This window comes from Hylaeus volcanicus, chromosome 1, assembly GCF_026283585.1.
Source record: "Hylaeus volcanicus isolate JK05 chromosome 1, UHH_iyHylVolc1.0_haploid, whole genome shotgun sequence".
Classification (NCBI taxonomy): Eukaryota; Metazoa; Arthropoda; class Insecta; order Hymenoptera; family Colletidae; genus Hylaeus; species Hylaeus volcanicus.
The window spans coordinates 25,519,440-25,531,598 of record NC_071976.1 but is presented as its reverse complement, the minus strand read 5'-3'; the positions used below and the strand labels follow the sequence as shown (position 1 = coordinate 25,531,598).

Genomic DNA, 12,159 nt, shown 5'->3' with positions numbered 1-12,159 from the left:
CAAGAATCACGAATGATCTTAACTAACAAAATGACCAAAAAAGACGGTAGTCTTTTTACCTTGTAAGAATATGTATCACGACTGTCACGAAAACCTGCACGTATCGCTGAAATTTGTCACGGAGCATACATATTACGCACCTAAATGATCGCGTAACTACCTGTTCGTGCCATAACATCGATTAGTTTTTGTATATAAACATCTGAACGACAAATGCAGCTGCATGTTTATAACAAACACGCTGAGGAGTCGATACGAGGAATCATGAGTCAAACAATTAGCCTTCTTCTCGTTTTTGTTTCTCTTATTTTGATGTCAGGATTTTTCATGACATCAGTAACAGCGGTAAGATAAACATTTACTTTAATTTCTTTCACATATTAAAACTGTTTCGCGTGTAAAGTCATTTATGTATAATTTTATCCACTATTGTTTCTTTTGGTTCGACATTTTAAAGGAACGTCCAGTTTGCAAAAAGTTACTAAAGAAACATTGCCGCAACAGCGCGGGATACCGTGAAATGTGTAAGGTACTGTCAAGCATATTCGATGTTATTAACTCACATAACTGCAATTTATAATGTAATGACGATGTCCGAATGAATTTTGTTTTTTAGATCGCGTGTGGACATTTTGGTTTCTGACAGACGACGGCAACACCACGACGAATATTTTGACGTAAACCACTTTGATTCCCGTTGAAAATACCATAAAATGTGAAAGTACATAAAATTCTACGTATTTGGTTATTTTCAATAACAAATAAATGTAATGCAATTACTGTTTTCTTCTTCTCATCGATGGTTACAAATTATTATCTTTGGAAATTGTCTGTATACTGTTGAATAATTTACGGTCATACAATCTGAACGCAATTTCTTGACGTTGTTTCTTAATTCTCTGCAAACCGGTTACTCTCATTTCGTAAGATGATTCGCTTCAGGTTTAACCTGATTCAAGTAAAATAGGTTAAGTTTCCATCCTTGCATTTTGTCAATTTCCTCGTTATTCGTAACATTCAAGGATAGTGTTCTTGAAATTGTGGAGTTTACGGTGAGTTCATTCTTTTACGATTGATTTGAAGCATTTTATTTTATTTTCTGGCAGCCTATTCTGGGTCTATAGTAACTGTGTATCTAAAAATTAAACGGTGTCACATTATACCGCATTCGAATACTTATAATGGTATAAGGGAGAAACATCAAATTTGATTCAACTGATTGAAACAGAACCTCGTCTTGATCTGTGAATCTTGGAGTCAATATCTCCAGTATTCTATTGTTATAGATGCCTTCCTGAAAGAATAATAATTTTACTTTACTAAGCTATTATCGCTACTAATTTTTAGTCAAGCGAAATATTTGAAAAGACTACATATTAATCGTTCTCGAGTTCTGTCCTTTGACGGTGGTAACTGATCAAAGACGTCGCGCCTCGCGACACAAAGTCACCGATGGCTGACGAGACACTTGGTCCTCTGATCCCGAGATTGGAAATTAATCGATTAATTAACAAGCTGTTACGCGTGCTCGGTCCAGCGTAGAAGTAATTCGTTTCATCGTCTGTCCGTTCGTCCGTGCATCAATCCGCGTTGGTTACCCTCTCGCTGGCAATTTCACGCACAGATTGCTTTTGAATCCAATAGCGCTTTCGAAAGTGGAACGTGACGGCGTCGTTTCGAACACCGATCGTGTTTCTTCCAGAGACACCCCCCCCCCCCTCTTCCCCGCCACTATTTCGCGGGTGCACGCGAAATTAAGGTTGCGCCCAGCAAAACACGCGATGCAATTTTCACATGTTAACTCGTAACTGCTGGTGACGCTTATGAGGTCTCAACGTAATTATTTATCGAACGCAATTGGCGCCTGTGGGCGTCCGACCGATTTGGTGTGTGCGGTGCACGCCTGTAGGTGTTCATTGGACGTGCAGAATACTACCTCGATTATTGTAGGAGAGCCTCGTGCAATAATCGAGGTGTGGAGGGAACGGCCATTAAATAATTGACCAGGTTAAGGGTAGGAATGGGTATGGACTGTGCGAAGCTCACTGAACTGTTTATCTTGATTATTGCAAGATGCCTCAATGGCCTCTGTGATAATTTTAAAAAAGAATTTTTTTTGGACGTATTCTGCATTCTTATCATTATTACCTATCAACTGATCTATGGTTTCCAAACCTATAGTAATAAAGTGACTACTAAAGATAGCGTACAATAACACTAGAAATAATTAGCAATAGATGCCTGAATGTTTACTGACGTAATTTTAATAAGAATTTTATTTTTTTACCTGCATCCAATGTTCGTGTCGTTAGTATCATTATCATCAGGAATTTAATTAGCGATCTTCTCTAGAAAATTCTTTTCCTACTGCAAATGCACCCCGTTGGAGGCATTGGGTCATATGATCGATTAGTCTAAATATTGTGGTCGATACGAGCCGTGTTTCCTTTTATTCTCCCACGCAATGCGGCTGCTAATGAATGGAAGCGGCCGCCATGTAAAAACTGTTTAATTAGGGGTAATGCTTTCGGAGGCTAATTTAAAATTTGCGTTATTACGCAAGCGAACACCCGGCGATTAATCAGCGAATATTTAACGCCGCGCCGAAAATGCGACGCTAAAAATGCGATGCAATTTGCAAAATTACTGTTAACGATATGAAACGAGGACGGGGATTTCGTTGCGATTCGTTGGAATCAGCGCGCAATATCTCTGTAATTAAACGGTCGATCCTCCGATCGAATGCAAAAAACAGGCTATTAAATTAAATTCGGAAACCTCGCGGCGCATGCAGATTGTTAAAAAAACGTTCGTTCTTTCGGCGCTAAACGCTGCTACATCGCCCCCGCATGGGTATTTTTATGTGGAAAATGTTTATTCGTTAATTGCACGCGAAAATATAATTTTGTAAAATATCTTAATCTATTCAGACACTTTCGCTTGGTTTAATTTCTGTGGTACTATTTTCTGCCGGAATGAAGAATGTATTCTAAAAAAAACTTCATATTTGTGTTCTACATTCTCGCCTCAAGATCCGATTTGATTTTAAGCGAGTTTGATGGATGGATAATGATAGTTATCTCTTGTATTCCTTTTTCTTTTTCTTTATTATGCATTGGAAATATTTCAAAAAATGATTCAAGATTCAAGGACTTCTCTAATACCGATTCATTGAGGCAGGGAATAATAGGGAACTTTTGGACTTTTGTACTTTTAAACCTACGACACTACACATAAAACATCTCAGAGTCCTAACACCCTAACTCTAGTGGTGAAGACAAGAAGTGCGATCACAAATTAATGGACATACAATCTCCAAACCGTCGCTCACGCTGTCAACGCGGAAAATCACGTTCGCAATGATGATAACCAAGAACGATCGCCCTTAATCGGCTAACAGGAAGCACAGCTTCCTCCAGTGCTTCCTAGGGTCGACTGCTGGGGGAAGTTTCCTTCGGATCGAAGTTTCGACGAAACAACGTTCGGAACGCGTGTTGAATCGTCTCAGGTCGTCATCGCGGATAGAGGGAGAGAATTCGTTGCCGTGACGGTAGTTCTTGTCGAAACTTTTTCCGCGACGGCACCAGAAATGAATCACTGTTGCCGTCGCAGCCATTGCCCACGGCTCATTTAACTTGCTAAGAGGTGCTTTTCAGGAACGCAGCCCCGTTCCCTGCAAGTCGTCCCGGACGCAGAATTCGACCGAGCGTATCCGTTTTTCTTTCCGGGCGAATCGCGGGGCGACGTTCCTTCGTCGCTTTTCCCGATACCCGTGTCCCTCCGCGCGACCTCTTTTCCCCGATGGTCGTTAACAGGCTGGTAATTAGCGGCGCGCTCGCGCGCTTCGGGAAAATTGCGATTCTCGCGAATACGCGTCAGGGGCCGCGTTCCAATTTCTTTTTTTTTTTTAGCTTTCCTCTTCTAACGCCCAAAACTCGTTGAATGGGAGCACTCGCGCTAGCCACCCACGCCTGAACGTCTCTGGGGACAGCCTAGCCTTTTTAAGGATTTTTCGAACTGGCGAACCTCGAATTGGATGATGTCTGGTGCGATGGTGGGGGGGAATATTTCTGTGAAACTTAAAGTTTCGAAGATCTCTGAGGTGTTAATAGTTATTGCCTCACCCTGTATATTCTGACGCTTGCATTTTTGGTCTTCCTACTTTTCAATATAACAATGGCTACGATGGTCAGGTACTTAAAATTCAATAAACTGGAAATTAATCATCCCTGAAACCGAAAGGAAACAAAATTGATCCGAATATATTCTATAATTAAAATTCAGTAAAGTTGAAAAAAGACTTCAACTTGATAAAGACCATTACTATGCATACGACAAAGTCTACAGACTCGAAAAAGCTCCGTAATATTTTCGTCGGTGGACAGAGTAATTAGTTCAACGCGGAAGATATTCGAACCTGGAATACAAAATTTATTTAAATTTCCGAATGTTATTGACATCAGACCTTACACAGAACTCGCACCTGGGCTCCCGTTAGGGGAGTGCATGAGTTATTCATGGATTCGAAAGACGAAGTTTCCATTCGACGCGATATCCATTTGTTCTCCGAAAGATGGCAACAGATACTGGCCAGTAACCGGAATATTTCAGCTGGAATAAATCTAGTCTGTTATTGTACTTTGATAAGAACCACCAGCGAATAAAAATTAAATTACCCTCTTTTCTAACAATTATCCTGAAAGTACGCAGGACGAGCAAACAAGACTCTTCGATTAAATGACACATTCATCATGAACTGTCATTAACAACCGAGGCTACGTTATTCTCCAACGACGTTGATTCTCTATAAACAACTCTGAACAGCTCACTCCTGATTACTCTAAACGACTGTCTCCACAATAGGATCGAACTGTGCGCTGAAAATACACAATAATTTCTGAAATTTTGGATCCCGAAACTTTACTGTTAATAAAATTGCAGCCAACCTCTGGGAAAGAGAATAAATATTCATAATTAAATTTCCACATTTAATATCAGAGCAACATCGCCACGAGGTTTATAAATGTTTGGAATCGATATCATTTAAAATTCTACTTCACCTTTGGCGAATTCGTCCCTGGAGAGGTTAAAACGATACGTAAAAAATATATTTGGGTTATTATCATACTTCGAAATACTCAAAAATATTATTATATAATATTAAATTAAATATATTAATGGAATAAAAATATCAAATATTCTAATCGAATATATTAGTGAAAATAAATGTTGAATTATTTACCGAGAAAATTGACATGTACTCTGTATCCTTGCTTGGTTTTACATAAAAAAGAAGGTTTCATTTTTATTTCTGTTATGTAATTCTAAATATTTATAATCTCCAAATCCTCTGCCCAACTGTGGCAAGACAATACCGACCACATTTATGCCCCAAATAAAAAAGACTCTCAACCAAAACACTTCACGTTTCCTCTCTCTAATTCCAATCATCCTTCCACGCATAATTGAACAAAGTTTCTCAGCTGCTCTAAACTTATACTCCGATTCTCTGAATATTCGCGAAGTGCTCCATCGACCAATCCCGGTATAAAATCTTCGAACGTCGAGTTTTACTATAGACGGCGAAAAAGAAAAGAAAAGGGAAAAACGAGAAAAATATCGTACCGTGTGGCGCGGAGCGAGGTACGCAATCGGAGTTTTTTTCCGGTATCGGTCGAGCCAGCAAAGCGTAGCCAGCGAAACGGCGCGCAGGTGGGACAGGTTTGATGGAAGGGAAACGCAGAAATGAGACAGATAGTCCGCGCTTTCACCCTCACCGCAGAAACAAGAGGCGCGCACAGCCAAGGTATTCCAGTAATTTCAGTCGTAGGAATATTCATGAGCAGCCACGGCCGAGTGTACTGTTCCGCTTCTATTCACCGTTGCAGATGGGCCAACCAGGGTCAGAAAGCTTGCTTTACGAAGCAGGAAATCCATGCAGATGAGAACTGGCTAAAAGGAAGCGGTTGGGCGCTGTCGGCGGTCGACGGGGAGGGAATAACGAGACGAACGAAAGAGAGACGAGGAAATCGTCGCGGCTAACCGGCCGGCATCCACGCTTCAATTAGCTAAAGTGCAGGAACAAAGCTGCTGATACGACATCGAGTAGCTCGTCACAGTTGACAAGTCGTTCGACAATTGCCCCGATAAGGCGCAGGACGCTCGTGCGGGATACGTCGAAACGCTCGGAGGCCTCGGTCAAAGGAATGTTCATTTTTTCGTCTATACGACCGGCGACGAAATATCCTGAAAGACTGCGAATGGAGACTGCGATACGATATTGTGTGGCGAGCTTAATTACTGGCTCTTTGTCAAACAGTAACGTGTACGACTGAAAAAAAGAGGCTTCAAAGGCAGCGCATGGATGGCGATTTGCTCGTACCTGGGCCAGATTTAATGAATATTGAAGTTGAAAGTACCTGTGGTAGGAATGCAAAGTTATAATATTTTATAATAGGAATGTTGAAGTTGAAGATCTTTGTGTTGGGGCTATTGAAGTTGAAAGTATCTGTGGTACGAATGTTGAAGTTGTAATATTTTATAATGGGAATGTTGAAGTTGAATATCTTGGTAGGTGTGCTATTGAAGTTGAAAGTATCTATGGTAGAAAGGTTGGAGTTGAAATTATTCGAATCGTTTGGAACTGATCAAATTTCGTTTGGAACTGATCGAGTATTCGTTCTTGTCTCTGTATGATGACGATGGGATCAAAGTGAATGTGATCTGCAAGACTATGTCATGCAATAACATAAATGTACATCAAATTGAACCTAGAATATATCAACCTAATAGAATCTACTCATAATTAATATGAACATTAAAAATGTTATTATTTCTGAGCTGATGAATAATTTCAACGTTTCTGATCTCCCCAACGTTGAACTCTCATTGTTATATGAATTATGAGGATTACATGCAAGCTGTTTAAATTATACACGAAGCGTGGCATAAATGAAGCATGACAATAAGTACTTCCTAAATGCACGAATAAATTTTTATCGGAGAACTTAATGGACACATTAAAACGCCAGATGAATTATATTCTTTTATACAAGCGTGATAATGAATTTAATTATTATCTTCCGTATTGTCCGGTCCCGGAAGATCGATCACGAGCAATTTAGCTGCTCGAGTAATTTAAGATTCTGTCGCTATTCAATTGGACAGTGGAAACAAATTTTATTATCGGTTGCTAAGAAGAAAACGTAACACTTCATTAACTTTCGCCGTTTGAACGAACCATTACTCTTCCTATTATAAAAATTGTAATTCCCTCGAGGATTATATTGCGCAAAAATTAATTCTTTGCTCAGACATTAGGGATAGTCTTTGGACTTTTTCAAAGGTTTTTAGATCTTGAATGAGGAAGAATATTTAAATTAAAAAAATCATTATCTATAAAATACATAAAAAAACTATCATGTGTATCGATATACATATATTGATATTTTGTATCTTTGATCACTTATCTTTAATATTATTAATCCTTCAAAAGGACTCGAAGACACATAGAAAGTATCAAGTAAATGTAATTAGTCAGTGAGTGATCCAAGATACACAACTGAATTTCTAACATCCTCCTTATAGGAATGCATACCATTACCAAAGTCACTTCTAACTTCAAATTACTTTACCCGTCAATCTTCACTTCTCTCTACTTCAATTTATCCCATTCTTAAATCTTCACCTTCTCTAAAAACGGAGTTTCGTCTGTGCTTCCTTAATCCTCAATCCAGTAACAAATACCGTAATCCGTACCTCTAAAGTCACCCCCAACAGACCACATCCAGAATTTCTCCTGCAATAATTAAATCTCAAACAGTATAATTTCGCCGTCGAGGGGCGAAGAGCCCCGAAACAAATGAAACGTTGAAATTCGTGTTGGCACATCAGAGACGACACGATCGCAGTTGGACAGCCCGCGGACAACGTTGAAACTCGAATAAACCGTGGGAATCGTTATCCTTTAACGCGATCCCCATCGATTCGTGATTTCCGAATGCATTTCCTCTCCTGAACGCGTTACAACGCTACTGCGGCGCAGCTGTCGCCCGCAGTGGCAAGAAGATATTTTGACGAGAACCGGGGTTGAAGCCGTCCTCGGAAATCACGATCGCCTTGAGGCTTTGAAATCGAGGATCCCGGCGGCTGCAAATTGCACGGGGATGCAGGTCGATGGCGGCGGCCATCCCTGTAGGCTTGGCAGCCGCATTGTCACGCCGGCGAGTCTAGTTTCGATCAGCGTGTGTCGCCTCTGTTTGCCCTGGGATCGCGAAACCCCTGTGAAACACCCTCCCTCCTCCTCCATGTGAAACGAGTAAATCAAAAGCATGTCGTGTTTGCCGCGAATCGACGCTCGAAAACTACGTCGACGTTACCGCACGCTATTGCGCGCGTAAACATGAAAAATTGGCCATAAATATTTATAAAAAAAAGAAAAAAAAAGAAAATAAACAACGAAAGAAGGATGACAAAGGAATAAATAGCGTTGCACGAAACGTGGGGACATGAATATATTTGCTCCGTATACATTTGTCTCGTTCGACGTATGGGAATCAGTATCCCCGACGAAACGGGGTCGATCGTAATTTCTCTTAACGTTGCTGATTATTTAAACTACGGATAGGAGAGGAATTCGAGTAATGGCAGTGGGCAGAGTTTTTGATATTTTGAACTTTTGATATTTGCATGAGCTTTACGCAGTGTGCAATTTTTTATTGCTAAAGAGAATGTGAATAATAAATATTTCGTTCGGTGTTCGAGCTATACGAAAATATATTTGGATGTTGTCAAGTATTCAGGTACTTACTACCAGGTCCCTTTAAGAGAGTTCCATCAATAGTTCTTTCCATTCTAACGATTTCAAGAATATAATACTGCGCAATTCTTCTTTCGATATCGAAATACCCTACTTCAAATATTTCAAAATAAACTCTCGCACGCAGCTTCCAAATAATTAATAATCGAGTAAATTTGACAAATGTTCCTCCTCGTGTTTATTTCATAACCATCCTCCGACTACCCCCTCCCTTTGCTTAACTGTGCAGGAAGACAATCAACATCCCCCTCCTCACATGTCCCGTTTAGATTCCGTTCCTCAATTAATTTTCGTTCACGGTACAAATGGGAAGATCTGTCATTGTGGCGAGGACACACGTCGTCGCTGGCGTGTAATTTAACAGGAAATACAGAGGGGTTACGTCATTTAGATGCACGCTGAGATATTTTCGCAGTTAACAAGACGTAAAGCTCTCTGCAAGCACGAAGGCGTCGAGGGGGATGGGGGACGAGTTACGGTGGTGGAGCCGAACCGTGGATCCGTGACCAACAAAGTGGGCTGCGCGTACTGGTTCGGCGAGAGTTAAGCGGGTTATTTGCGAATTTTTGTTCCAGGTCGACCCATGGTTCACCCGCCTAGTCAGACAGTGACGGCCAAGGAAGGCGAGCCTTTGAGCATCGTAGTCGAATTCTGCGCCGAGCCCAGATACACCAAGGTTTTATGGATATCCGAGGAGAACGTTTACGTGCCGGGCGCGCCAGCCAGGGACGGGGTTCAAGCGGTCGCTATCGAGGTACCGTTTTCTGTTTCTTTCTGGTAAAACTCTCCCAGTGATCTTGTTACTTCAGGAGATTTTATATAAACCCTTTCGGACCTGAATTATCTTTTTTTCTGGTACTAATGTAATTTAATTGTTAGGGTTAACTTAGACTAAAGTCATTAATATTACATCCATAGAGCAACAACGAAATAGACCATGTGAGGAGTAATATGCTTAGTAATTTCAAAAGTCAAGCAGTAAAAGTTTCTAAAACACAAGGCTTAGATTCCCATAAAATTTCACAATCTACCAAAAATAAGAAGATTTAAGAGACAATAAATTCCTGCTTCCCATAAACGTACCTCAATTGCACGAATCCGATATAAAATATCGATATCGCGACGTAAATTTCGTCATTTGCGCACAAGAAATCCTAAAGGAAGCTTCAGTTTCCACCTTCGCCTCTTCTCGTCTGCGTTAAAATTAAAATTCCCCGAGTAAGTTTGATCGCGCCGTTAAAGCCCGTGAAGGAGTTATTAATTTTTGCGCAGATGTTCAGTCGGGATAGTCGGTAGCCAGTATCGGCACTGTGGTATTCAAAACAGAATCTGGGTCAAAATAACTACCCTCACCGCAACACGTGCACACGGGTTTGCGTCCCCGGCCGGTTCCCCGCCTGAACCCTCGCCGAGGAGCAGCAATTCCACGAATTAATTACCCGCTACTGCAGCCCCGGATAACAAGGAATATATAGCGAACGAGCTGGATAAATCACCCACCGACTACTATCAGTCCTCCCGTCGGGCGAACGCCAACGGAAATTTCGCGAACGGCGAACTTTTCGATGAAATTTCCGTCGGACCGACGCAACCCCCTTCGGAGAACAAAAGTACTTGCGGGACGACGACGTCGTCTCTGTGTATTTGCACACCTCGACAATGAGAGCGTTCGAGGACACGACGAAAAGCAAGCACGACACTACGACACACTCGAGGCGTTTCCACACCGAAGAATGTTTGTCCACGACGTGCACCGCGGAAAGAACATTACGACGTTTTACGACGTTCCTGCGAAGGGAGCCTGTTCGAAGGAAGGTTGCTCGAAGCACGTCGGTACTACAGATGGAAAAACGTGAACGCTCGATTTATGGTCTCGGAGCATGTTTATTGCGTTCTCGTTGACGAATTGACGGAGACGTTGTTCGTGTTTGATTGTCAGAGCTCGGAGGAATTTTGTTCGGATAATAGGGGGCGAATGAGAATTAACGGGATAGTCAGAGGAGTTTTTTGTTCGTCTTAGGTGGTTGAATGTACTCCTTCTTATACTTGTGTGGTTGCATATTGTCCATATAATGCTTGTCTAGTTAAGTATGTTCTGTATTCTCTTTGTCTGACCATATATATGCTCATACTATTTACTTTACCAGTTGTGGGCCACAAGTCTGGTTATATGTGGTCTACATTCTACTTTTCTGGCTTGATATACCGTATATATTATTTTGTTTATTACAAGTATGCTTTGCATATAAAATATCTGATCATATACGTTCCTTATACCATTTGTCCAATTGGATGAGCTCCACATAGTAGTTATCTGAATCCTATGTGCTGTATTTAATAATTATCTGATCAAATGAGCTTCGTATTTTATTTGTCAGTTCAAATATGATTTATATTTAACATGTCTGACTACATAAGTTGCTTATTCTACTTGTCCACGTAACGTACTTCATGCAGTAGTTATCTACATTCTATGTGCTCTATTTAGTAATTATATTGTCTAATGTAGTCCACATTTCTTTATAGTTCGAGTATGCTTTGTATTAATTGTGTCTGATTATATACGTCCCTATTCTACTTACCCAGTTGGATGTGCTCCATGTAGTAATTGCTTCGATACTACCTGCTCGATTTAATAATTACCCGTCTAAATATGCTTCTTATCCTACTTGCCTAACGCCCATCTAAGATCAGACTCACACTGTACAAGCAATATATTATCGAATTGTTCATAATAATAATTATTCAAGATTAGGGAACGTGGCACGTGATACTTTTCCCTTTAAATAGTTCCGCGAGCGCAAAAAGACGAAGAATCCTTCCTTAAACCGACCCGTGAGCTTAAAAAGATTAAGAACCACCCGGTTTAAGGGATTTGAAGAAGAGCGAGAGCGCGCCTTCGAGACGTTTCTTCATCTCCGACAAACGCCCGGAGTCGTCGTAACGACAACCGTCTTAGAAACGAGACATCGCTGAAACAAGGCCAACGGAGAAGCCTCCGGAGTTGCAATTTAACTTCGAAAGACCATCGGGCCCCCCAGCGCTACGGCAACGGCAACTTCGTCGTTGACGAATCCGTGCTCGCGGGACAACAACAATTTCGCTCCCCGATGCGGGAATTATACTTTTATCGTGGCGCCAACGGCCAGCCGGCAGCAGGTCTCGGCGCAAACGACCGAAGCGTGATTTCTTGTCGACGGAGCAGGCTCGAAAAAAGGAAATAAAAGGGAACACGACGGCGGTGGTGGTGCTGCTGAGATCCCAGAAATGCTTGTTGCATACGCGCGAAAATATGAGAGAGAGAGAGAGAGAGAGAGAGAGAGAGAGAGAGAGAGAGAGAG

At 41.3% G+C, this 12,159-nt stretch overlaps 1 protein-coding gene and 1 long non-coding RNA gene across 2 annotated transcripts in view; both read left to right on the top strand.

Annotated features, from left to right (window-relative positions):
* Nucleotides 1-12,159, top strand: part of LOC128882458 (B-cell receptor CD22) — a 451,951-nt gene that overhangs the window by 432,233 nt on the left and 7,559 nt on the right. Inside the window, exon 10 of the mRNA XM_054134062.1 lies at nucleotides 9,394-9,572. Within this exon, the coding sequence (XP_053990037.1) occupies nucleotides 9,394-9,572 (179 nt within the window). The remainder of the gene's footprint in view (nucleotides 1-9,393; nucleotides 9,573-12,159) is intronic.
* Nucleotides 198-1,328, top strand: LOC128882468 (uncharacterized). The gene is made up of 3 exons (XR_008458428.1): nucleotides 198-345; nucleotides 458-529; nucleotides 617-1,328. It is a non-coding gene; the product is annotated as an uncharacterized LOC128882468 (long non-coding RNA).